Below are 26,080 nucleotides of genomic sequence, written 5' to 3'. Positions count from 1 at the left end.
GCTCTGCGGACCCGCCCTGAGAGCGAGAAACGGGTGCGCGGGTGCGATGGATTAAAAAAAGGCAGCCGTGGAGCGGTCTCAGGATCGGGGTTGAGTATGAAAGGGGGAGCATGTCTAAAGGGACCTACGGTCCCTAAGAAGCGAAGCGAGGCGCGGCGACTCGGACCGCTCCCGGACACCCGGAGGACAGGGACAGCAACGAGCGACGGGACCGACAGCCGTTACCAGGCGCCTTTCGGTGACGCGACCGCCGCGCGATGACGCGCTGACCAGCGGCGGCCTCCACGTCTCAGGTTCCGCAAAGGCCTGTGGGAGCGACCGGGGAGAAGGAGGGCCAAGATGGCGAAAGCGGCCGAGTCTTCAGGAGACCCGGGGACAACATCGCCCAGGCCCCTGGTGAGCTTGGGTTCTGCGGCAAAAGGGACTGAGGGTGAGGCAGAGTGCACTTAAGGAAGTCGGGTGACGGGCTCCTGGCCTGAGAAGGCCGGAACTCCTTCCTCCCGGTAGGCCCTTCCTATACCCGATGCCAGAACCAGTCTCAACACTGCACCTGCTCTTTGGGCTAACCGCTTTCCCCCTGTCCTCCTCGTTCCTTCCACGCCTTCTTGTGAAACTCCTATTCATTTTCCTGTCCCATACTCTCAGGGCCTGTCCTCCTCCCGTACATTGTGTTAAATGCCAAGCTTTAGGTGATTTCTTAAGTACTTTTGCTTCTGCTGTCCTTCATGTTATCAAGTTCTGTCACTAGTTCTTGTTGGAGTAGCAGTATTCTTGGATTCATGAGATTGCATCCCAAAGGACGTTACAACTTGATTATTGATTTGTTCAGTGACCTCAGTAGTCTTGATTTAATCCCTGCCCTCCCTGTTGCAGTTCCTTGCAATGCTCTTCATGATGCCCTGCTCTTCATGATGCTGTCTTGCTCCTGTCTCTACAGGGGGTACGATTTCCATTGCAAGTACAAGCCCAAAGCCTGGACAAGTATTTAAGAACACAGGTTTTGGAGTTAAACCTATTTGGGCTGGAATCACCCGCTCTGCCTCTTATGAGAGTTTGGGCAAATCATTTCATGGAGAGTGTTTCTTCATCCGTAAAATGGATATAAAAATACCTGCCTCAAAGAGTTTTTAGGAAGATGAAATGATATAATTTATGTAAAGTGTCAAACACAATCAGTGTCATGAACTGAGGAGTGTAATTATTCAACATTCTGCCCTAAGATCCCTCTTCCCAAACGGTGTTCAGTTTTATAGCAGTTGTTTAATAAATGGTACCTCCCTTTCCTCTGTTTTAAATTGGCAAATTAACAGCAGAGGACTGAACTGGGAGTCAGGTGAAATTGCTTCTAGTCCTGGTTCTGCTTACTAGCACTATTTTTTCATCTCTTCAGTCACTCAACAAATATTTATTGAGCATCTACTGTGTTCCCGGCACTCCTTTAGGCACTGGGGATACAGCAGTGAAAGAGAGTGAGTGGCTCCAAGTTCTCATGGAACAATTGTGACCTTGAGGAAGTCACTCTCAACCCCCGTTTCCTCATTTGGAAAATGGGATAGTAACTCATCACAGACTTAATGAGAGTACTAATGAGCTATTATACACACAGTGCCTCGTGTGACATAGTTACAGGTGCTTAGCTGTTTTTAGTTCCTGTTCCACCTCTTTTTTATGAAGTTTTCCCCAATTAATTTTTTTTTTTAAAGATTTTATTTATTTATTTGACAGAGAGAGAGATAGCGAGAGCAGGAACACAAGCAGGGGGATTGGGAGAGGGAGAAGCAGGCTTCCCGCCGAGCAGGGAGCCCGATGTGGGACTCGATCCCAGGACCCTGGGATCATGACCTGAGCTGAAGGCAGACGCTTAACGACTGAGCCACCCAGGCGCCCCTCCCCAATTAATTTTAGTGGTTCTGGTCATTCGTTACTCAATGTCCAATCCACTTCTACTCAGTAATGTTTATTGAACTCCCACAAATGTGCAATGCATTATGCTAGCTGTTTTAGGGCTTGCCCTTATGGTGCTTACAGTCTAATACGACACAAGTACAATGCTAAAATAAGGTAGTAAATCAGAGACAGTTACACATAAAATATTAACAAAATTTAAAGGAAGATGCTATCATGTCCAGTTGGGGTGACAAAGCAAGCTACACAGTAGAAGTTTGAGAGGGCGTCAAAGGGTGGGTAAGATTTGAAGTTTCAGGTGAGCATGAGAGCTGTCAATGATTGAGCACCTGCTATGTGCCAAGATTGTACTAGACATCCTCTGCATATTTTCTAAACTTCACAGCAACCATTTCAGTTAGGTGGTTTTTAAATTGTGTTTTACTTGCAGATGAGGAGAGGAGACTCAGAGAGGTTTGATCATCTCCCTAGGGTCTTAGAACCAGTTAGTGGCCAGGCCTAAAACTTGAAACTATGTCTGCTTCTGAAGCCCAGATTATTTCCATTAAGACTGCACAACCTCTCAGAAGTTGGGAAGTGTTAATGTATTTATAGAACAACAGGAAGATCACTTTGGCTAAAGTACAGGGAAGTCTTAGGAGTTAAGCCTTAAAAAAAATAAGGCCACTGAATTAGGGAGCAGTATGAAACAGTGGTTAGGAATTTGTGCATTGGGGTCAAATTGCCTAGGTTTGATTCCCAGCTCTGTCATTTAACCTCTCCATGCCTCCGTTTCCCCATCTGTAGAATGAAGATACAGTAATAATTAGCTCATAGGGTTGTTAGGTGGATTAAATGAGTTAAGACATGTAAAATACTTGGTAGAGTGCCTGGCACGTAATGATCATACAATAATAATAATGATCATACAATATTTCTTCTTATTGACTACTAAGCTTGGAGGTTTAATAGGCAATGAGGAGCCAGTGGAAATTTTTGAGGAGGGAAGGGTTTAAAGTCATGAATTTGACAACGTAATTGAGGGAGAGTTACCATGAGGAATGTTTGGAAGCTAGACTAGCGAAACCAGTAGGTTCTAGGAACAAGTGATTGCTACCTGGACTATAGCAGTGGTGGGAGCCATGAAGACTGGACACAGGCAGGCTCCTTGAGGGTTTGGAGTGCTAGGGAGACTGTGTCTTGGATCAGAGTTTTTCGAACTGTAATGTGCATAGCAGTCACCTGGGGAATCTTGTTAAATGGCAGATTCTGATTTGGTAGGTCTGAGAGGACACCTGCGATTCTGCATTTCTGACAAGCTCCCAGGTGATACTGCTGCCGCTGCTGCTCCCAGTACCGCGTTTTATTTTATTTATTTTTAAAGATTTTATTTATTTATTTTGACACAGAGAGAGAGACAGTGAGAGAGGGAACACAAGCAGGGGGAGTGGGAGAGGGAGAAGCAGGCTTCCCGCTGAGCAGGGAGCCCGATGCGGGGCTCGATCCCAGGACCCCGGGATCATGACCTGAGCTGAAGGCAGACGCTTAACGACTGAGCCACCCAGGTGTCCCCCGGTACCACATTTTGATGCCCTGAACAGAAATACGTAAGAGGAGGATGAGGACCCTAAAAGTTGATTAATTCACTTTGGGACATGTTTAGTTTGAGATACTGGCAGACCATCCAGTAGATACCCAGCAGGCAGTTTGTCTAAAACCTGGACTTCAGGGCTCAGAAGTCAGGACTAGGTTTAATTAGGAGTCATTTGCATAGAGTTGAGAAGACAGTCTTTGGTAATGCTTATCTATTGTTTGTCTGTTTAGGGAGCAGGAAAAAGAGTTATAATAATGGCTTTAGCCTGAGGGCTGGAGGGATGTTGGCCTCAGGTAAAGGGGCTAGCTGGAGACCACACCACTAGTCACCCCTCCCCACTTCTTGGAGCCAGGCCTCTTGGACTGAGCTGGTTTCTGCTTGATGCCCCCCACCCCCCAACTTGTCGACTCTTTGCTCCAGGATTTTGGTCAGTAGTATAACCCATCTGGTCCCAGCTGCTTTCTTAAGTCTGCAGTCCCTGCTTCTACTGTATCTTTTTGGCCCTGCCTCTACCTGCTCCCCTCCTTGGCCCAAGCCAGGCAGCAGAGTGTACACATGGGTTTCTGTGCACACGTGTGCATATGTGTGCATGAGCCTACCTGCAGAGGGAGAAGGGAAGAGACATTGCGTCCAAGGCACCTTTCATCCCCCCTGAGAGGCTAGTCAGAGAGCAAGGTCCACTAGACCTGACTAGCTGAGGGCCTAGCAGTCCTGTTTGTCATATGTGGGGCTTGAAGTCCACAGATCCTGGCTCAGCTCTCTGAACCGTATCACTGATTCTCCTGAGAAGAGATATTAAGGAAATGTTGGGATGGGGGAATAGGATAGGAATCACATGACACTTTAGTGACTGCAGTGACTTCTAAAACCAATTAGCTGGAGTTAGGCCAAACTTCACAGGTTAAGGGCACAGTCTTCCACAAGACTGCCCTTACTTCAGACACCAGCCACAGGTTTGAATGTTCCCAGGACCACCCTTACTTCTGACCTACTGGCTGCAAATTCAGGGGTTCCCATGATCCCCTCAAGCTCCATACTTGACTAGAATGGTTCATAGAATTCAGGACAGCACTATACTTAAAATTACAGTTTTATTATAGCAAAAGGATACACTCCAAACCAGCAAAAGGGGGAGATGTATAGGGTGAGATCTGGGAGGGTCCCCCTAACACAAAGCTTCCTTGTCTTCTCCCTGTGGAGTCAGGACCCTGTTAACCCCCTGATACATCAATCTGTGACAATAGGCAGAATATTGCCCACCAGTGAAGTGCAGTCATGTATCTAGAGTCTTTATTAGTGTTTCTTTATGCAGGCATGATTGACTAGATCATTGACTCCTCCCCTCCCCAGAGGCCAGGTTTATCTGCGTTGGTGGTATAGTGGTGAGCATAGCTGCCTTCCCAGAGGCCAGGTTTATGTCACAGGAGTCAAAGCTTCAACCCTCTAATACTGTGTTTTGTCTGTCTGGAATGGTTTGCCCCCATGCTGAGTCATCTCATTAGCATAAACTGTCTAGGGGCCTACCATGACTCACCTGTTAGCTAAACTGTTAGGGCCCACCATGAATAACAAAAATAACACTATCATTTAGGAAATTCCAAGGGTTTAGAGGCTACCTTGCAGGAACAGGAGACAAAGGCCAGCCAAATTCCCCATTTTATACAAGGGACAGAACTGGAATTGACCCCCTGGGAATCTTGAACTAGAGCTAACCTGTATCTAGCCCCTGCTGTGAGCCTCTTACTAAGTGCTTTACACACAGTAATGCATTTCTTCGTCACAACAACCCTGTGATGATGATACTATTCTCAATTTTATAGATGAGGAACTGAGGTATGGAGAGGTTAAGGAACCTGCTCAGTGTCACATAGGTAGTAAATGATAGAGTTGAATGGCTTCCAGCAGCACACTTAACCAATACGCTCCAAATATCGTATGTTGAGCATTGACCGTGTGCTAGGTGCAATGCTGGTGTTACCTAATTCTTACGATGGTGTTGTCTCCAAGTGAGGGCAGAGCCCAATTTGGCTTTGAAGCTCATTCCTTCTGTACTGCTTTGCCTTCCCTAGCAGTTGCAGGCAGCATGAAAAGTCAAAACAGCAATCCTGGAGCTTGAAAGGTCAGTGTCATAGTAGTGAGAGAATACAGCTTCAAAAGGGGTGATTGACATATTAAGTGCTGAAGAATATTCAGAGGGCGAAGGGATCCTTGTACTTCTTGGTTATGAGATCACTGTTAACAGAGCTGTGGGGAAAGTAAAGTTGTGGGAAGGCCAAGTGCCAAGTTACAAAGGATTAAGGGAGTGGGCGAATGCAGAGCAGTTTGATCAGGGAGGAGGAGGGGAAGGAGAGTAGTTTGAGGGAATGGCAGAAACAAGGAAATGATGTATTTAAGAATTCTATTACAGAAGTTTTTAAGTATATAAATAAAATAAAGAGTGGTATAATGAACCCAGGTACCTATCAAAATTCTGCTGTTCTTATTTCATCTCCCCACCACATTTTTTTTCTGGAATACGATTTTATTTTTTTGTTTAATCTTTTTTTGTTGTTTATTTTTTAAGTTCACGTATGTATAACATACAGTGTTATAATAGTTTCAGGTGTACAATATAATGATTCAACAATTCTATACACATCTCAGTGCTGCTCATCACAATAAGTGTACTCTTAATCCCCTTTATCTTTTTCACTCATCCCCCCAGTCAGCCTCCCATCTTGCAACGACAGGTTTGTTCTCTATGTTTAAGAGTCTGGTTTTTTGGTCTCTTTTTTTCTTTGCTCATTTGTTTTTGTTTCCTAAACTCCACTTATGAGTGAAATCATATGGTACTTGTCTTTCTCTGACTTATTTTACTTAGCATTACTTACCCTCTAGATCCATCCGTTTGTTTGTTTGTTTTATATTTTATTTATTTGACAGAGAGAGACACAGCGAGAGAGGGAACACAAGCAGGGGGAGTGGAAGAGGGAGAAGCAGGCTTCCCGCCGAGCAGGGAGCCCGATGTGGGGCTCGATCCCAGGACCCTGAGATCATGACCTGAGCCGAAGGCAGACGCTTAACGACTGAGCCACCCAGGCGCCCCTAGATCCATCCATGTTGCTGCAAATGGAAAGATCTCAATCTTTTTTATGGCTGAATAATATTCCATTGTGCATATATACCACATCTTTATCCAATCATCTATCAAAGGACACTTGGTATGCTTCCATATCTAGGCTATTGTAAATAATGCTGCAGTAAACATAGGGTGCATATATCTTTTCAAATTAGTGTTTTTGTTTTCTTTGGGTAAATACCCAGTAGTGGAATTACTGGATCCTATGGTAATTCTCTTTTTAATTTTCTGAGGAACCTCCATAGGTTCCAAGCCACCACAGTGGCTTGCACCAGCTTGCATTCCCACCAACAATGCACAAAGGTTCCTTTTTCTTTGGAATATGAGTTTTAACCTGTTTATTTTTAACTAATTTTATACCTACAGAAAAGTTGCAACAGAGAGTTCCTATATAGCCCTTACCCAGTTTCCTCTAATGTTAACATTGTACATAACTATAGTACAATGATCAGAATCAGCAAATTAACATTGACACCATACTATTAACTAAATCACAGATCTTACTTGAATTATACCACATTTCTACTAATGTTTCAGGATCTTATCCAGGATCTCACATTGCCTTGAGTTGTTGTTTTTCCTTAGTTCCCTTCAGTCTTTTTTTTTTTTTTTAAGATTTTATTTATTTATTTGAAAGAGAGCAGATGAGAGGGGGGAGGGTCAGAGGGAGAAGCAGACTCCCTGCCAAGCAGGGAGCCCGATGCGGGACTCGATCCAGGGACTCCAGGATCATGACCTGAGCCGAAGGCAGTCGCTTAACCAACTGAGCCACCCAGGCGCCCTCCCTTCAGTCTTTAATGGTCTTTCATTGTCTTTCATGATCTTTTCTGAGTGTTTAAAAGCAAATCCTAGACATATCACTTCACCTGTAAATACGTCAGTGTGTTTCTCTAACAGGGAAGGACGTTTTCTTTGTTATCACAATAACAAGACTAATAATTTCTCAGTATCATCTAATCTCTCCTCATCATCTCACAATTTTCTAAAAACGTGTGTTTTTATAGTTTGTTCATATCAGGATCCAAAGTCAACAAATTGCATTTGGATAATAAGTCTCATAAGTCTCTTTTACTCTTAAACATTCTCCTGTTTTTAATGTACTTTATTTGTTTAAATTCAGTCATTTGTCTTGTAGAACTCTCCACTTTCTGTATTTGGCTGATTGGTATTCTCATGGTATTTTTAGTATGTTCCTCTATCCACACATTTCCTGTTAACTCTAAGATATAGAGGCTTGATTGTATTCAGGTTCATTTCGGTTGGAGGAGGGGCAAGAATAAAAAGAACTCAGATAGCCCCTAAAATTAGGAATGTTTTTTTTTTTAATCCTTTATTTTTTTTTAAATTTTTTTATTGTTATGTTAATCCCCATACATTACATCATTAGTTTTAGATGTAGTGTTCCATGATTCATTGTTTGTGCATAACACCCAGTGCTCCATGCAGAATGTGCCCTCTTTAATACCCATCACCAGGCTAACCCATCCTCCCACCCCCCTCCCCTCTAGAACCCTCAGTTTGTTTTTCAGAGTCCATCGTCTCTCATGGTTCGTCGGAATGTTTGTTTTTTTAACTGTTTATTAAGAAAAGTTTAAGAGGTATACAAAAGTACAATGGTAAAATATACCCTTATGTACCTAACCTTCAGTACTTACCAATTTATGACAAGTCTTCTTTTTTCTATAGCCCTATCCATTTCCCTTCTATACTATTTTGAAGCACATCTTAGGCATCATTACTTTAGTAAATATTTAACATGTATCTCTAAAAGAAAAGGAGTCTGTTTTTAAAGAACATAACAGTATCATTAGTACATCCAAAAAATTAGTAATTCCCGAATATCAAATATCTTGTCAGTGTTCAAAATTTCCAGTTATCTCCTAAATGTCATATTTTTATGATTTAAAATCTGGCCCACTACCTATTTTTATAAATAAAGTTTTATTAATTGTTTATGTCTTGTCTTGGACTGCTTTCATGCTACAGCAGCAGAGTTGAGTAGTTGCAACAGAATCTACATGGCTCTCAGAGCCTGAAACACTTACTTTTGGCGCCCTTTACAGAAAAAGTTTTGTGACCCTTGCTCTAGGCAATCATCTTTTAGAATAATTTAAAACAAGAAAAAATATTTTTTATAATTATCTTCATTTTAACCACTTCTGGAGATCTTCTTTTCCTGTGTTAGTCCAAGTTTCATTCTGGTATCACATTCTTGAAGATCTTTCTTTAACATTTCTTGTAGTGTGTGTCTCAGCTTTTGCTTGTCTGAAAAAAGTATTTTGCTTTCATTTTTGATAGCTATTTTTCCTGGGTTTAGAATTCTGGGTTGACAGTTTTTTGCAGCATTCTAAAGGTATTTCCATTTTCTTCTAGCTTGGGTAGTTGTGGGTGAAATGTCTGTTATTTATCTTTGTCCCTCTGAATGCAGTGTCTTTCTCTGGCGGCCTTCAGGATTTTCTTTATTTTTGGTTTTCAGTCGTTTGATTGTGTCCAGGTTTGTGGATTTTTGGTTTTCTTTTGTCTTTAGGTATTTATCTTGAGTGAGGTTCTCTGGGCTTGGATCTGTCATTTGATGTGTGTCATTAATTTTGGAAAATATTCAGCCATTCTTTTTCCAAATATTTCTTCAGACACATTTTCTCACTCTTCTGGGATTCCAATTATATCTATATTAGACCATTTAATATTGACCCACAGCTCTTGGATGCTTATTCTGTTTTGGGTTTTGTTTGTTTTTTCTAGTTTTATTGAGATATAATTGACATAATAACACTATATAAGTTTAAGGTGTACAACAATGATTTGATATATTTTTTCTCCTTAAAATTTTCTCTTTTTGTTTTAGTCTGGATAATTTTGACTGACCTATCACTGATTTCTTTTTTTGGCTGTGTTGAATCTACAGATAAAGCTGTCAAAGGCATTCTTCATCTGTTACTGTGTTCATTTATTTCTGGGATTACCATTTGACTTTTACAGTTTCCATCTCTTTGCAGAAATTCACCATCGTTTGTGCATATGCCTTTTCTACTAGAGCCTTTAACATATTAATCATAGCCCTATTAATTTTCCTCGGGTAATTCTAACATCTGGGGCATCTCAGAGTCTGTCTGGTTTTATTGATTGCTATGTCTCATCATAGTGGGTTGTTTCTTCATTGTTGGGGGGAGTAATTTTTTTATTGAATGCTGGCCATCATGTATAAAACAGTAGAGACTGCCTGGAAGTGGCACATCTTTTCTGCCAAGGTTTTCCTGTGGGGATTAAATCAGTCTGGTCAGGAGTTGAACTGTGCTTGGGTTTTTTTTTTTTTTTTTTAAAGATTTATTTATTTATTTGAGAGAGAGAGAGAATGAGAGAGAGCACATGAGAGGGGGGAGGGTCAGAGGGAGAAGCAGACTCCCCACTGAGCAGGGAGCCCGATGCGGGACTCGATCCCGGGACTCCAGGATCATGACCTGAGCCGAAGGCAGTCGCTTAACCAACTGAGCCACCCAGGCGCCCTGTGCTTGGGTTTTATCCTTGCTATGGGAACCTTCAGTGTGTCCCCAGCTTCAAATTCCTCTTCCATTACATTGTGCTTGGGGTGAGTGCTAGTTCATCCCTGTGTTTTTCCTAACGTTCCTGTTCTATTCTCAGCTCTCTGCATTTTCCCTTTGCCCTTGCATAAGATCGTGGTTCTCTCTCCAACCTCTAGGCCCTCCCCTAGCAGTAGACTGCTGTTGGTTTTGACTCCATACTTGCTAGCCTGGGCGGTGGGGCTAGCAAGGGAGGGGGGATTCTTTGCCGTGTTGGTCCAGCCTCAGCCTTAGGTAAACCGTGTATCCCTGTGTCTCCTGAGTGGGACTTGCTCAGTGATTCTGTTTCTCCCCCCAGCTGAAGGAGACTGTTGTGGTCTGGCCTCAGGATGTTTTCCTATCCCTCCCCCAGGAGTAGAGAGATTTGTCTTTTCCCTTTCCCCTTTCTTCATTGTTGGGGGGAGTAATTTTTTTTATTGAATGCTGGCCATCATGTATAAAACAGTAGAGACTGCCTGGAAGTGGCACAGCGGGTCTTCGCCTGTGCCCTGGAGACAACAGAGTTCTCCCAGTAGCCCTAAGGCTCTTGTTCTGTAGGGGAGAAGGGTCTGAGCAGGGCTCTTTGCTTTTCTCAGAGTTGGCAGCTCCTCCCTTCCCCAAAACCCACACCCAGTGGAAGTCGATGGAGAAGACTCTGCAAGTGGGTGTGAACTCCCCTTGTGTCTGATGCTTCCAGGGGCTCTGTACCCTCGTATTAGTCCATGCTTGGCCTTTAGCAATTAATTCTAAATTTAGGAGAATTCTTAAGCATCTGTGTGATGCCTAGTGTCATTCTCTGTGTTATGATACAATGTGCAAAGTGGTGCTCATGTCCCATGTTTTCCTGGAAGTACCTCTCTTTTCTTAGATTTTAATCAGGCTGCTTGGTTGCTGTACAACCTCAACTCTCTGATGGGTTCGAGGAAAGTTATGATTTTGTAGTTTATCTAACTTTTTCTCATTGTTCTAGTGGGAGGGGTATTCTTTCCAGCTTTCTACATTCTAATCACAAGTCAAATTACAGTGTATTAAAGTCACTTGAAATAGTTGCTGTGTGGTTGTGCATTTAATTCAACATACAGTAGGTTTATTTGTTTCATTTTTCTTTGTCTTAAGGACTTCTTTTAAGTTTTAATTTTGTTTCATAATTATTGCAACTATTTATATGATTTCAAGCTCTCAAGTCATATATATAGAACAACTTGTATTTGAAGAAGCCTAACTTCTCTCCCTGTCTCCTCTACCTTATTCCCCACTTTCCTTAATAGGAAGTCTCTTTAAAAAAAAATCATATGACTTACTTCTTTTTTTTTTTTTTTAAGATTTTATTTATTTATTTGAGAGAGAGAATGAGATAGAGAGCATGAGAGGGGGGAGGGTCAGAGAGAGAGGCAGACTCCCTGCTGAGCAGGGAGCCTGACGTGGGACTCGATCCCGGGACTCCAGGATCATGACCTGAGCCGAAGGCAGTCGCTTAACCAACTGAGCCACCCAGGCGCCCCATATGACTTACTTCTTACATACGACTTACATCACACTGCATGATTTATCTCTTACACATTTCTTACATTTAAAAGATAACATTCAGGTGCGAGAGTGTCTTATTTGTATTCCCTCCTTTCTTAGATAAATGGTAGCATATTATACAAACTTTTCTCCACATTGCTTTTTTATTTAACACTCCATAAATAGTTCTTTGGAGATACTCCCATTCCTTTTACAGCTGCATAGAACTCTTATGTGCATATCCCATACTTTATTCAAGTAGTCTTCCGTTGATGGGCATATGGATTATTCTCAGGATTTTGCTTTTACAAGTAGTGTTCTAATGAGTAGTTTTGTTTATATGTCCTTTTGTGTTTTTGCCACTTTGTCTTTAGACTCCTAAAAGTGGCATTGCTTAGTCAATGGGCAATCCATATATAAATTTGCTAGATATTGCCAGATTCATCTTCAGTAGACTGTAGTACCAGATGTGTGTGAATGCTTCACCTGCAGAGTATGTTGTCAAACTGTTGGATTTTTGCCAGTCTTAACAGGGAAAAATTTTTATTACAAGTAGCTTTAATTTGCATTTCTTATTAAAAGTGTGTTTGAGAATTTATTTTTCATAAGTTCTTTAAGCAGCTTTATTCTTCCTAAAATTTCAGTATACTGTCTTGTACTTGGTTTACCTACAACTGCTACGCTCTAAATATTGTGCCTGTTGGGCCAAAATCCATGTGAGAAGGGATTGCTTTTGTTTTCTTAGGAACTTGAAGATTTCAGAGTTTTAGTTAGAATAATAAAATTTGGCAGATGAACGTGAGAGTTTATAAGCTTGCAATCTCATAATTCACTTTGGAAATGTTATTTGATCTGGTTTGCTAGGTAACCTGGTAAAAAGAGTAGAAATCAAGATTTATTTTGCTATTTCCCTGTTCTTCCCAGTTTCCCGTTAGGCTTCACCTAATGCTCCTTTCTAGCCAGCAGAGGCCACCGGAGCCTACCAAGGAGCAGAAGAGCTACAGAATTGTGGCTGTGTGAAGATGTGATTGCCGAAAGGTCGCTTTCAAATAGCTTTGCAGTCTTGTTAGCTTGTGCCATGTGAAGGTTTCATGCTTGAAAGAAAGCAAATATTTGAGGGCAAGAAAGTGTCTATGCCATTTACTTCGCAATTTTTTCCATCATATGCCATCTCCTTCTTTAAGTTAAAAGAAATAAGCATTTGAGAATTTTAGTTGACCATATTGTTTAATGTCTGGTAAACTAATACGTTACTTGAAAAACTGTGTAAAACCCTACAAAAAGACGTAGTCCCTACTCACTAGGAAATGATGTCTTTGAGGAATGCTGCAGTTGATTATAGACTTTACTTTTTTTTCCCAACTCTTCTCAGTTTGCAGGCCTTTCCGATATATCGATCTCACAAGACATCCCCGTGGAAGGAGAAATCACCATTCCTATGAGATCTCACATTCGGGAATTTGACAGCTCCACATTAAATGAATCTGTTCAGAATACCATTGTAAGTGAGACTAGCTGAGAGAACTTCTATTCAGTATCATGGGACTAAGTAACTATAGTAATTATTTTTATTTGGCTAACTGATTTTCAATATATCTTATTTATTGAAATTTAAGATTTTCCCCTAGAGAATAATTTGGTACAGGCTTTTTGGAGAGCAGTTTGGCTATAATGAGTATTAAGAATCTTATACTGTTCGAATATTTTTAAGCTGATAATTCTCCACATACAGTATATGGAATTTTTTTAAAAAATATTTTTCAAAATACAGAAGAATATTAATATACAAAGATGTTTATTACAACATTCCTTATGATAAGGAGAAATTGAACAACAGAGGGGATATCAGTTAAGTAAATTATGTTACATCTATGTAATGGAATACTAAACAACTGTTAAAAATGTATTTACAAAGAACTGTTAATGACATGAAGAAATTTCTAGGTAAAAAAGTCAGGACAGAATTATCTCAACTATATTTTGACAGGTTATATTTGTAATACTGTACTCTTCCTCAAATGTCATGATTTTTTTTGAAGGTTTTTTTATTTATTTGAGAGAGAGAGGGAAAATGAATGGGGTGGAGGCAGGGAGAAGGAGAAGGAGAAGCAGACTCCCTGCTGAGCAGGGAGCCCAACAGGGGGCTCTATCCCAGGACTGTGAGATCGTGACCTGAGCCACCCAGATGCCCCTCAACTGTCTTGATTTTTAAAAATCTGGCTTTTAGGATTCACTTACCAGTTAAATTGGGAATGTTGGAGATTAATTTGTCTTATATTGTATATAATGTGGTAGCTGGGGAGCAGGCTAATTGGCCCTTAGGACTTTCATCAGTTATGAACTGAAAGTCAGATGCCATGTGTTGCAGAGTAGATTTTAATAGTTATATTATTTTAGTTTCTTTAAGTAACATATTGGGACAGCTATATTTCTCTTTTACAGAGCTTTAAAAAAACAGAGCTGGTGGGTGTGGTAAAGAGTTAAATGTTGGCTTAAAGAGTTAATAAAAAAGTTAATAGAGCACTGGGTAGTATATAAGACTGATGAATCACTGACCTCTACCTCTGAAACCAATTATACATTATATGTTAGTTAAGTGAATTTAAATAAATTAAAAAAAGAAAAAAGTTAATAAGAAACGCACTATCTTTCTGTTTGTTTGTATAGTGAAGGAGTTAAACTGGAATTGTAGCTCCCAAATTCAATGAACCCAAGAGGTTAAAATAAAAGAAATTTGAGCAAATTAAGTGAGGGAACTATTGGTAACCTTGGTCATGACAATACAACAAGTTGTTTCTGTCTTTCAGATGCGTGATCTAAAAGCTGTTGGGAAAAAATTCATGCATGTTTTGTACCCAAGGAAAAGTAATACTCTTTTGAGAGATTGTAAGTATACGAGTTTTTTGAGGATTTGCTATTTTTCAGCATACCTTATCGTAAATACTTTTATATGGCTAAATTTCTGTGATAAGAAAACTGACATTTTGCAGAATGAAAAAATATATAAATGAACATGCAAATGAACATTCTGAAGAATTTAAACATTTAGAATGGAATTTCAGAGATTGGAAGATTTTGCTTAATATATTGTCTTCATCAATAAATATAGACTGTATATCTTCACCTGCCACTGAAAAAAATATTTCTGGAAGGTGCAAACACATAGGGACTTTATTCAACCACAGAGCTGACAGTCTCCAAGGGAAAGGCAAAATGTTTGAATATTAAATTAGAGTAACAGCTAATACCCATTAAGGATTAACAAATTAATACCTTTATTGACATTTCTATTTGCAGAACTATTACTTAGTCTGATGACTGCTTTTTTTTGTCCACGAGGTCTATCAAAACAGTGTTTGCAATAAATTATGCTCTTATTTAGAATTTATTTATTTATTTTTTATTTTTATTTTTTTAAAGATTTTATTTATTTATTTGACAGAGACAGAGACAGCGAGAGCAGGAACACAAGCAGGGGGAGTGGGAGAGGGAGAAGCAGGCCTCCCGCTGAGCAGGGAGCCCGATGTGGGACTCGATCCCAGGACCCTGGGATCATGACCTGAGCTGAAGGCAGTCGCTTAACCAACTGAGCCACCCAGGCGCCCTTTATTTAGAATTTATTATTAAAATTGTTAGACCTTTTATTTTTGCTTTCATAGTACCCTTTATCAGAAAAATTGAATCAGTTGTTTGAGAGTAGTAACAATGATGTTGCACATGAGTGTACCTTCTATTTTGGCAGCATTTCAGTAGGGATGTCAAATATGTGGCACATGGATGCAGTGTCAGAATCTTTTTTAACATACACTGTGGGTTGGAGCTGACATGATTTGCTACTGCGGGTATGTAGTGGAAAGAGCATGGACAGATCTGGGTTTGAATAGTGGTTCCATCACTACCTATGTGATCTTGGATAAGACAGTTAACTCTTCTGAGGCTCAAGTTTCTTCCTCTGTTAAAGTGGAGATAATACCGTGTATCTGCTGGTGAGGCTTAGAGATAATGCGTATCAGCCACCTCGCACAGCATCTGACATTTCGTAGGCACCCCATAAATGGTAGCTGTTACTCTAGTGCCTTGCCCTCCCCCTACACACACTTCTTTTTTAATCCTTACAACAACCTTGTGAAGTAGGAGTTATTGCTCCTGTTTTACAGATGAAGAGAATGAGTCTCAGAGAAGCTGAGTGTCTGGTCAGGATGACACAGGCAGGACTAGCACCCAGTTTTCAAGTTCATTGCCCTTTCCATTCTACCACTGCTATCCCAGATGTGAGGATACCCCTTCAACTGCTGCTGTGGCTCAGTCCAAAGCAAGTTTGCTTCAGTGACAATGCAGAACCAGTGTGTTATCTTGCCGATTAGTGATGATGATTAGCTATGTCATGTGTTAAGGTCCATTCCCAGACCTTGTGGGGATAAACACATAGGCTGGCACAAAGGGTAAGTCAGTCATGGCCCAAATTTGCACTTCTGCCCTGCCCTGTTAGCATAGCCCTTGGCAAAGTGGCAAGGAAAAAATTCACGACTTAAAAATAAATTAAAAAAAAAAAACACAATGTGATATCACTTCACACCCAATAGGATGACCATTATCAAAGAAACAGAAATCACAAGTATTGGTGAGGATGTGGAGAAATTGGAACCCTTGCGCATTGCTAGTGGGAATGTAAAATGGTGCAGTTGCTGTGCAAAATAGCATGGTGGTTCCTCAGAAAATTAAGCATAGAATTACTATATGATCCAGCAATTCTACTTCTAGGTATATACCCAAAAGTTGAAAGCAGGAACTCAAGCAGATATTTGTGCACCCATGTCCATAGCAACCTTATTCACAATAGCCAAAAGGTGGACGGATGGATAGACAAATTATGGTATATACACCATGACATATACCATATACTAATAGACTATGACTCAATTTTCTTTTTTTTTTTTAGATTTTATTTATTTATTTGACAGAGACACAGTGAGAGAGGGAACACAAGCAGGGGGAGTGGGAGAGGGAGAAGCAGGCTTCCCACTGAGCAGGCAGCCCGATGCAGGGCCCGATCCCAGGACCCTGGGATCACAACCTGAGCCGAAAGCAGACGCTTAACATCTGAGCCACCCAGGCACCCCTATGACTCAGTTTTAAAAAGGAGTGAAATTCTGATCCATGCTACAACATGGATGAGCCGTGAAGACATTGTGCTAAGTAAAATAAGCCAGTCACAAAAGGACATACGTTTTTTCACTTACATTTGGTTCCTAGAGTAGTTGAATTGATAGAAAGTAAAATGATTGCTGGAGGCTAAGTGGGGAATGGGAGTTATTATTTCAGGGTTGGAGTTTTAGTTTGGGAAGATGAAAAAGTTCTGGAGGTGGATGATACAAAGGTTGTACAACAATGGAAAAAAAAAAAAGGTTGTACAACAATGAATGTACCCAAAGCCTGTACACTTAAAAGTGACTAAAATGGTAAATTCCTTAATAGAATATATATATATATTCTACTAAGTAGAATATATTCTACTAAAAATAGAATATATTCTACTTTTAGTAGAATATATTCTACTAAAAATAGAATATATTCTACTAAAAATATATATATATTCTGCTAAAATAAGAAAATGTTCTAAAATGCTGTTACAGATTTTTTATGAATTAAAAAAAAACTTAAGTGTATTTTTTTAAAAGCCAGTGTATTAATGTCAGTTGTACTTGAATTCACTTTTTTAGTTGATAAGTTCAAAAATTTAACAAGAAAAACAATATTTTATCAGAGTGGTAGGATTATAATTTTTCCTTATACCTTTTCCAAACTTTCCTCAGTGGTGTCAAAATTACATATATAATGTGAAAAAAAAAACCAATATAAGTATGTACATATGCATACTTCTTTAAAGTTATGTACATAAGAGGTTAAAGTTAGAAATGGTATATATATCTTTTTTCATATTAGTGGAGGAAGGTAATTTTGCTGTAGGCTGTATGTAACTGAACTGTTGGCTGATTAATTTACCTAACAGCTATTAATTGAGAACCGCTGTGCTTAGACCTGATGTTGGCAGAGCCTTTTATACTTTTCCAAAAGCTTTCATGTTATTTGCTAAGGTTTGACCTTATGAAATTACCAATATTGGCCTGTTTTTTCACCTATAAGAACAGCAATTCCATACTAGTTCAGTGTAATGATTATAGAAGGGAAGCAGTGTGGCAGAGTGGAAAGAACTTTGGAGTAGGACTCAGAAGACCAAGGGTCTGGTCCCCCCTCCATACCTAACTATTTATATAAACTTGGGGAAGTCACTTCCTTCTAAGCTCCATTTCTCATATTCTTGAGGTGAGCCTGATTATACTTGCCTTGTCTAATGTAGTCTCAGTTTGGTGGAGTGACTTGGCTCTAGTCTTTCTGAGGGTGGGGCACCTAAGTCTTTGGACTCCCGGCCCCTTGGTCTTTACAGCATGCTGGAATGTGGCTTAGTAGGTGGTAGAGAGAGGTGATTTGTGGTCTAAGAAGTCAACAAAATTTAAAGGATATATGAAGAAGGGCATTCAGAATTGGGGAGCAGGGAGGGCAGGTAGAGGGGTAGGAGAAGTGGGAACGCTTGGGCAGGCAGAAGGAGCCTTGATGTCTGAATTCCAAGAGTGGGAGAGGTAGATAATTGGAATAAAGTTAGAAAATACTACATAGTTGTTTCTTAATAGTCTTCTGTTTTTTCTTGCCTCATAGGGGATCTGTGGGGCCCTTTGATCCTTTGTGTGACACTTGCATTGTAAGTACTTACATTTCCTTCCTTTGTCATTTGAGATAGACTATACTTTTTTTGTGTGGAGTTTCAAAATTGAGGGGAATTTTGAATATTTAATTTAGGACTTCTATGACATACTGTACTCCTTATGATTTAAATCTAAAACGTGAAGAGGTTTCCAGATCAATTCAAAGAGTGATGGAATTAAAGTATGAAAATTGCGCTCCTCTCTGTTTACCAATAACTTCTTAGCCTGTTTTAGCCATTTCTGTTGAACTGACATTTGTTTATTCTCATGCACCTCCCCATCATTAAACTAAGTGAATTAAATATCTATAGGTTTAAGCACTGTTTATTTGTGAACATAGTTCTTTTTAAATCTTAATAATAATAAAGATGAGAATGAGAATAAATTAGAGTAGAACTGGTAGAGTTCAAAGCAAGATCATGTTTCAAAGTGTTAGGCTTTCCATATACATTGTACTTAAAGGGAGAAGACAGAAGAGCGAAGTTCCATTGGAAAGGGGAATATAACCATTGGTAGCATGGAAAAAAATACTGCATTAGGATTCAGTTCTGGGTTCTCATCCTGACTGTGCTATCAGCAAAGCGATTTTGGGATACTTAGAACCCTAAAATGTGTATAATGATTTTTCCCGGTTTACAGAAAACTTTTAAATACCTTCTCTTTATTTTATCCTCATAGCAAGAATATTATTTTCTTTTCTTTTTTTTTTTTTTTTTTTTGACAAACAAGCTTAGGTTCAAAGAGATTGGGGACTGAACCGAGATCACTACAATCAGTGGTAGACCTGGGATTCAACCTCAGATTTCCTTGATTGCCCATTTTCTTCCTCTGTGATTATTATACGTCTCTTCCCACCTCACCCCTCTCGGTCTCCTCTTCCATATCTATAAAAGGAGATGGCTAAGGATCCCTTCCAGGCTTGACCTTTGATGATTCTAAATTCAGCAAATTTCTAATGACTTCTCTGCCCATATTTAATGTGGTAATTTAGGTAATAACATCGAGTGCTATTTCTTATGCCTTTAATAACCGCATCAAGGGCAATACTCAGTGCCTTGACGGACAGGTTTATAGTAGAATCACTGAGCATATACTTTTTTAGTTTTAAAAGGTTAACATTAGATATTATGTAGTTTAACCCAATTTATTTGCAGAGAGGACAACTGGAGTCCCAAGACATCAAGTGATTTACTCTAGTTTATACACCTAGTGACAGAACTAGGATCACTTTCTGGATCTCCTGCCTTCGAGGCCCATTAATGTTCTCCCATCATACCATGCTGAAGCAGTAGAGATTCTAGACAACAAGTGATGAGTGCCAGCATTCCTTGCATTGGATTGTCAGGACTCAGAATGGAGTACATACAACTGTAGAATACAGAAGCCTGTCCCGGCAAACAGCATAGCAGGGCGAGACTTACTATGTGATTCCTCTATACTATGTAATAAAAAGAGACTGGGAGCTTGGTGTTACTATTTTTCTGGGGGAAAAAATGACACTCAGTCCAAGTGTTCTAGTCCACAATTCAAAACAGTTTATGTCTGTAAAATTCTTAGACAAAGAAAATATTTCAGTGACTGTTCAACTACTCCATTTTAAAGCAAAGTCTTTTAGTAATAATCTGTGTTTTGATTCAAAAAAATCACCTAAATAGGTTTATAGACTGTTTCCATTTTGAAATTTCAGAACTAGGGGCACCTGGGTGGCTCAGTCAGTTAAGTGTCTGCCTTGGGCTCAGGTCATGATCCTGGGGTCCTGGGATCCAGCCCCGTGTCGTGCTCCCTGCTCAGTGGGGAGCCTGTTTCTTCCTCTCCCTGTGCTCCCCGCTGCCCCCCGCTCATACTTTCTCTTTTGCTCTGCTCTCTCTCTCTCAAATAAAATCTTAAAAAAATAATAAATGTCAGAACTAAAGCCTTAACCAAAGGATTACAAATGCAAATGTGTCTAGGGGCTAGAGAAGTAACCTAAATGTGTGCATGATTTGGTGACCTGAAGCCCCTTGTGTAGGGACCTGCTTCTATGTCAGTCAACTGCTCCCAGTTGTTGCCATGTAGGAATGTAAGCCCACTGTTAGAAAGTCTTCAGGTTTTTCAGGAAAATCCAGAAATACATATTTTTAGGTGAAACCTCCCAATTTTAAAAACTGTCACTTGAACTTAAACCCATTTTAAGTCTTGTACGGACTGACAACCTCATGTCTGTGAGTCACATTTGACCCTTCAATTTATAACCTCTGCTTAACCAAAAAGGTCTTCAGTAATCCATTTACACATCCCAACAAGGCCAAGTGAGGTGACCCTTGTAGTCCTGAGGCATTTGGAATTGGAAGTAAGGGAACCTTGCCAAATAATTCTGGCATTTTACTTTCGTACAACCTATATGTTACAGATCTTCAGGTAAGGTTTAGGACAGCTCCCTGATTCAAAGTTTGCCTTAACTTTATTGCTCTAAATAAAAGATGAAGCAATTCTCATGTCATTTCCTTGTCACAGAATGCTTCAAAGAAGCTCTATAGATAGTGAAAAGGATGGAGGGCCCCAGTTTGCAGAAGTGTTTGTCATTGTCTGGTTTGGTGCAGTTACTATCACCCTCAACTCAAAACTTCTTGGAGGAAACATGTGAGTATTATTAAAATGTACTTTTTCCCTTGCCAGGTAGCATATCAGATTTTTAAGGAAGTCTGGCTAGTTAGGTATTTTTTTAAAAGAAAAATGAAAATAAATGAGGGCTAAAGAGAAAGTTCTCTTAAACCCACTGAACAGAGATAACCTAGTTTAACTTACCTTAAATTATCTAGGGTCCTATGATAAGCCTCAGATGCTCTCTCCAGCTCCTGAAATTATATGGAGACTTTTTTTGTGTTAGAAGATTATGTCCATTTTGCGGAAGAGATGGTCTGTAGCTTTCAACAAATTCTCAAATAGGTCTTTAAACTAGAAAAGATTAAGAACAACTGTCTTAGAGGTTCAGTGGGAGAAGGAAGTCTCTAGGAATTAGAGTAGATCATCTGGTACCCTAGATGGTTGACTCTCAAGGAGTTTGAGAGGAAAGGAGGAAGAGTACGGGGAGAGAAAAATTAAAGCATATGCTTAATACAGAAGCCTCTCCTCATAAAATCAATGTTAGGGTATAGGTATTATGTATTTGAAGGAAGGTAACAATCCATGATATATAGAAATCTGTGTAATAAACTGTATCATGATACAGATCAACTATATTTATGATCTTTACAGATGTATGTTATTTTTTAGATCTTTTTTTCAGAGCCTCTGTGTGCTGGGTTACTGTATACTTCCCTTGACAGTGGCAATGCTGGTTTGCCGGTTGGTGCTTTTGGCTGAGCCAGGACCTATAAACTTCATGGTCCGGCTCTTTGTGGTGATCGTCATGTTTGCCTGGTCTATAGTAGGTAAGAATGTACTTATCTCTACGGTAGCAAAGCAGACAAAAACATGAGTTAGAGATGAAGACCGGATGAGGTGCAGTGTAACTCGAGTCATATGTGAGTGGTAGGATTCTTGCCGGTATCATCCATAGAACCCTCTTCTCTAAGTAGGCAATGATAGGGATGCTGTCCACCTTATCTGAGTTGGATATCTGGACTTCTGAGATGTGGACAGTCATATCCTTTCTTTTTTATTCTTAAATAATGGATAGGGTCGGGAAAGGAGATTACACTAGACCTAGCTCAGAGCCTAGCATATAGGATGAGGCATAGGTGACTTGAGAAATGACTTGGGCTTTTTCCTGACAAATTAATCATGATGAGAATAGTAGCCAGCATTTACAGATTGCTTATTCTAGGCAAGCACTGTTGTGAGTGCTTTATATGCATTATCTCACTTAACCCTCACAACTCTAATAAATAAAAACTAGTATTATTAGTCCCATTTTTACAGATGAGGAACAGACCCAGTGAGGTTAAGCAACTTGCCCTAGGACACATAACTAGTGAATACGGAATGAAGTTTCAAACCCAAGCAGGTGACACACCTGTTTAGAACTGTATTATACTACCTCCCAGTATAGGTTGTTAGGTATATCATCTACACTACTTTGCTGCTTCAGTAGAAAATTCTGCCAAAGATTAGGAAGAGCCTATAGCGGTGGCAGTGAATGCTATGTGCTCGTTGTTGTTGCATTCCTAAAATTCTCTTAAAATTCTACCTTCAACTAGAACTGTTCACTGGCTTCTTACTTCATGGGACAGACAGACTGCCTAATATTTTTAAGTGCATTAACATATCTTTGCTCTGGAACATGGTTAAAATCCAAGAAGTAACCCAAAAATAAGGTCTGAGAATGCCACAATTGATATTATGAAGACTGTGTGTTAAGCTCGAGTGCTTTACCCATGGGAGAACCCCCTCATTCCCTCGCTTAGAGTCTGATAATTTACCATACTTGTAGTTCTAAATATCCAGTGTCCGGGCTCATGGCAGTTCAGAAAGTAGAATTTTAGAAGAGAGAGAAAGGCATTCCATTTTTTAACTCAGCAAATATTTCTTGAGCACAAACTATGTGTCAGGCATTTTGCTAGGCATGGTCTCTATCCTCAGAGTTCAGAACTTAGTGGAACAGCCAGACAGGGAAACACTTAAGGGCAATAGGCATCCCAGGTGGGAGATGGAAGTTTGTGCAGGGTATGGTAGGGACACACAGGAGGTAAGTGGGCAGTTCCGCCTGGGATGGCGGGATACAGGATGGGTGTTCAGGAAAGACTGCCCATGAAGGGTGATCACTGATGAGTAAAAGGATGAGTCTCATTTCCTGGGTGGACAAGAAGAATGGCATCTAAAAGAGCCAATACGTCTTTCTCAGTGTATTCGGCACAGGTCAGTAACTTCTCAGAAAAGGGTAGGAAGCTCCTTTTAGAAAGATTCTCATGTGAAATGGTCGAAAACTTTCAAAGTTTAGTATTGGAAACAAGTAGCTCTCAACTGTCTGGACAACTATGCTGCAGAATGCCTTTTTCTCTGAAGATCACAAATATAACTGAGCTTTTTGTGTAATTCTGTGTTCCAGACTATGCCAAGCACATTAAAGTATAGTAAATGTTAGCGGTTGTGACAATCTTACTATATTAAAGGTTCCATTTTGTTTTGTTTGTTTTGTTTAGCCTCTACAGCTTTTCTTGCCGATAGCCAGCCTCCAAACCGCAAAGCCCTGGCCATTTATCCCGTTTTCTTGTTCTATTTTGTCATCAGTTGGATGATTCTCACATTCACTCCTCAGTAAATCAGGAAATGGAAACTAAAAACCAGTGAATTGAAAGCTCATCTGAAAGATGCAATTCACCATGGAGCTTTGCCTCTGGCCCTCTTTTGTCTAATTTTGGAGGTATTTGGTATGTGAGGAGATTTAAAAGGGAGCCATAAAGCACCGTCACTGCTTATGTAAAGGAACCGATGTTTGAAAGGCTGTCCTTTGCCTCCTGATGTTATTTCTTCAAAATGCGTAGTATATGCAGTATACTGCCTCAAGGCATGATAGGATCACTGTGGTCCTTTCGAGTGACAGCCAATGATTTGGGAAGCACATGGATACATCCTGCAAGTTGAGTGGACTTAGCAACTGTATTTTCAGTTTTGAGAATACCAGTTCAGGTGCAGCTCTTAAACACATTGCCTTATGACTATTAGAATATGCCTCTCTTTTCAGAAATAGGAATGGGTAGTCTCTCCATGTTGTTTCCTTTCTTTCTTAGGCTTAAAAAGGCAATGACAGACGTTGGGAAGGGGCTTCATAATTGGGGAGGAGAAAACATGCATTAACCAGTATTCAGATTTTGACCGGAGAAAATTCTGCACTCATAGCTTTTTAAAAAAGCAAAGGACATCTAAAGAATCAGCTTCTTTAGTTGTTCTGTATAGTCCCTTTTCCGCCATGCTTATTAACAGCTGCACTGATACTCTAGTTTTTAATCTTACTCCCTAGCTCTGAATATGTAAGCTGTTAGCAGTCAATATGTAATTTTCCTTTCATTAAAGTTCTCAGTGGACCAGTGCTTGAACTTACCTGAGTGGAAGACCTCAGAAATTTAGATTGGTTGGTCCTTAATGCATATTATCATTTGGGCACTTGTTTCTTCTTCAGGGTAGAATGAGGCAGTTTGGATACAGCATAGCTCTAAGGAATTCTTCATTATTCTGTGTAATCTGGCCTCTAACTAGAAAGTAAAGCTAAATCTGAAGCCTGCATTTAACCATGTGCACATGGAGGGATTCAGTGTTCTGCTGGCTGGTTCACAGAACAGCTAGATGCTTAGAGCATGACGTTGGGTGACGTGCGTTTACAGCTGCCACCTCTCCATAGTGGGCTTAGCAGTTTTTTCATTAGATGTGCTTTTTGGGTTGGGGAATAGCAATTTGTTTTCTTGGTTTTAGACTTTATTTGTAAAGCTACTTAGCTTTTCTTTAGACAAGTACTTTTTTTGCACATGTGCACCTCTACTTGTATCCTCAGCTATTTATACACACAAGTGTGAAGGCTTTTCAGCGAGCAGAGTGTCTGGAAAGGCTGATTCTAAGCTAAACAGGGCTCCTTTAAGGTAATACGAGCTACTGCCTTCTATAAATTGCACATTGAAGAACTCTTAATAGACAAAAGATTAGGAGTCAGGCAGAAAACATTCATTGTATATACAGTTACTTACAAAGATAGGAATTTATTCCACGGTCTTTCTTTATCATGGACTCTAAATATTTATTCATTTTCTATCTAAAGACTATCTACACATAGATATGTAATTTTAAAAACATATTTTCTCCATTCCCAGATTAACTAAGAACACTACTAGGGCAAATGAGTTCTTGGAGTGATACTAAATTAGTGAGCATTACAAAGTTGGTCCCTTCTGTCCCAGCCTTGTCCAGAGGTTTTGGTTATATATTTATATTCATTTCAGTTTCCCTTCTAATTAAAATAAACCTGGTGAGCACAAAGCCGATTTTTCAATCTTGAATTGGTAAAGACAATATTTTGAAACTGGTTTTGATTTGAAATTGGTCCTTAAGTTATCATCCATTTGTATTGTCTGAAATTTCCTAACCTTTACTAAAAACATCTCTCTTCCGAAGTTATTTCATAATCTGTCCCAATGGTTATAATGTAAAAATTAAAGAAATGATCATGTTTCTCAAAAGGGAATTGCCTACTGAATTGTACTCAGGCTAAATATTTTGGTCAGAAATTTTTAAGGCTACAACAGGGGTGGGGGTTGTGTGGGTAGAGGGAGGGGAGAGGGGGTTATCACATTGGGTATTAAGGCAGCTTGTTCTGTGTGTTAATCTGTTGCTCTCGGGTGACTTAAGGAGTGGTTTCATTTGATTTAAATGAAGATGTAAAATGGAGATTATCTTTCTGAAAATGAATGGTCAGTTTTATGGTATAAATGATTATTTTCTTAATATATGCAAAAAAAAAAGTGCATTGCTCTCTGTGGCAAGAAGACCTGATTATCTGGAAGTTGTAACCCTCAACACAGCTTTCCCTGGTTTGCTGCAAAGACACATGGCTAATTTTAGAAAGAAAGACTAGAGGAGAAGGGGATTTTAACAAAGGAAACCCTGTTCCAGGAATTGGGAAGTTTCATGCTTTAGATGAAACTCAAGTGTGTGAGCATCATTACCAAATGTGGTATATCACTGTCATGGCTTG

General features: G+C 39.8%; 1 protein-coding gene across 1 annotated transcript; it reads left to right on the top strand.

Annotated features, from left to right (window-relative positions):
- The first annotated feature begins 314 nt into the window (after positions 1-314).
- Positions 315-25,627, top strand: YIPF6 (Yip1 domain family member 6). Its single transcript, XM_021680091.1, has 7 exons — positions 315-396; positions 13,032-13,160; positions 14,467-14,545; positions 18,374-18,416; positions 20,914-21,039; positions 21,673-21,830; positions 23,541-25,627. The coding sequence occupies exons 1-7, from the start codon at positions 340-342 to the stop codon at positions 23,657-23,659; spliced, it is 711 nt and encodes a 236-aa protein (XP_021535766.1). The 5' UTR covers positions 315-339; the 3' UTR covers positions 23,660-25,627.
- Positions 25,628-26,080: the final 453 nt, after the last annotated feature.

Source organism: Neomonachus schauinslandi, chromosome X (genome assembly GCF_002201575.2).
Source record: "Neomonachus schauinslandi chromosome X, ASM220157v2, whole genome shotgun sequence".
NCBI classification, from domain to species: domain Eukaryota; kingdom Metazoa; phylum Chordata; class Mammalia; order Carnivora; family Phocidae; genus Neomonachus; species Neomonachus schauinslandi.
This window is presented reverse-complemented; position numbering and strand designations above follow the sequence as displayed.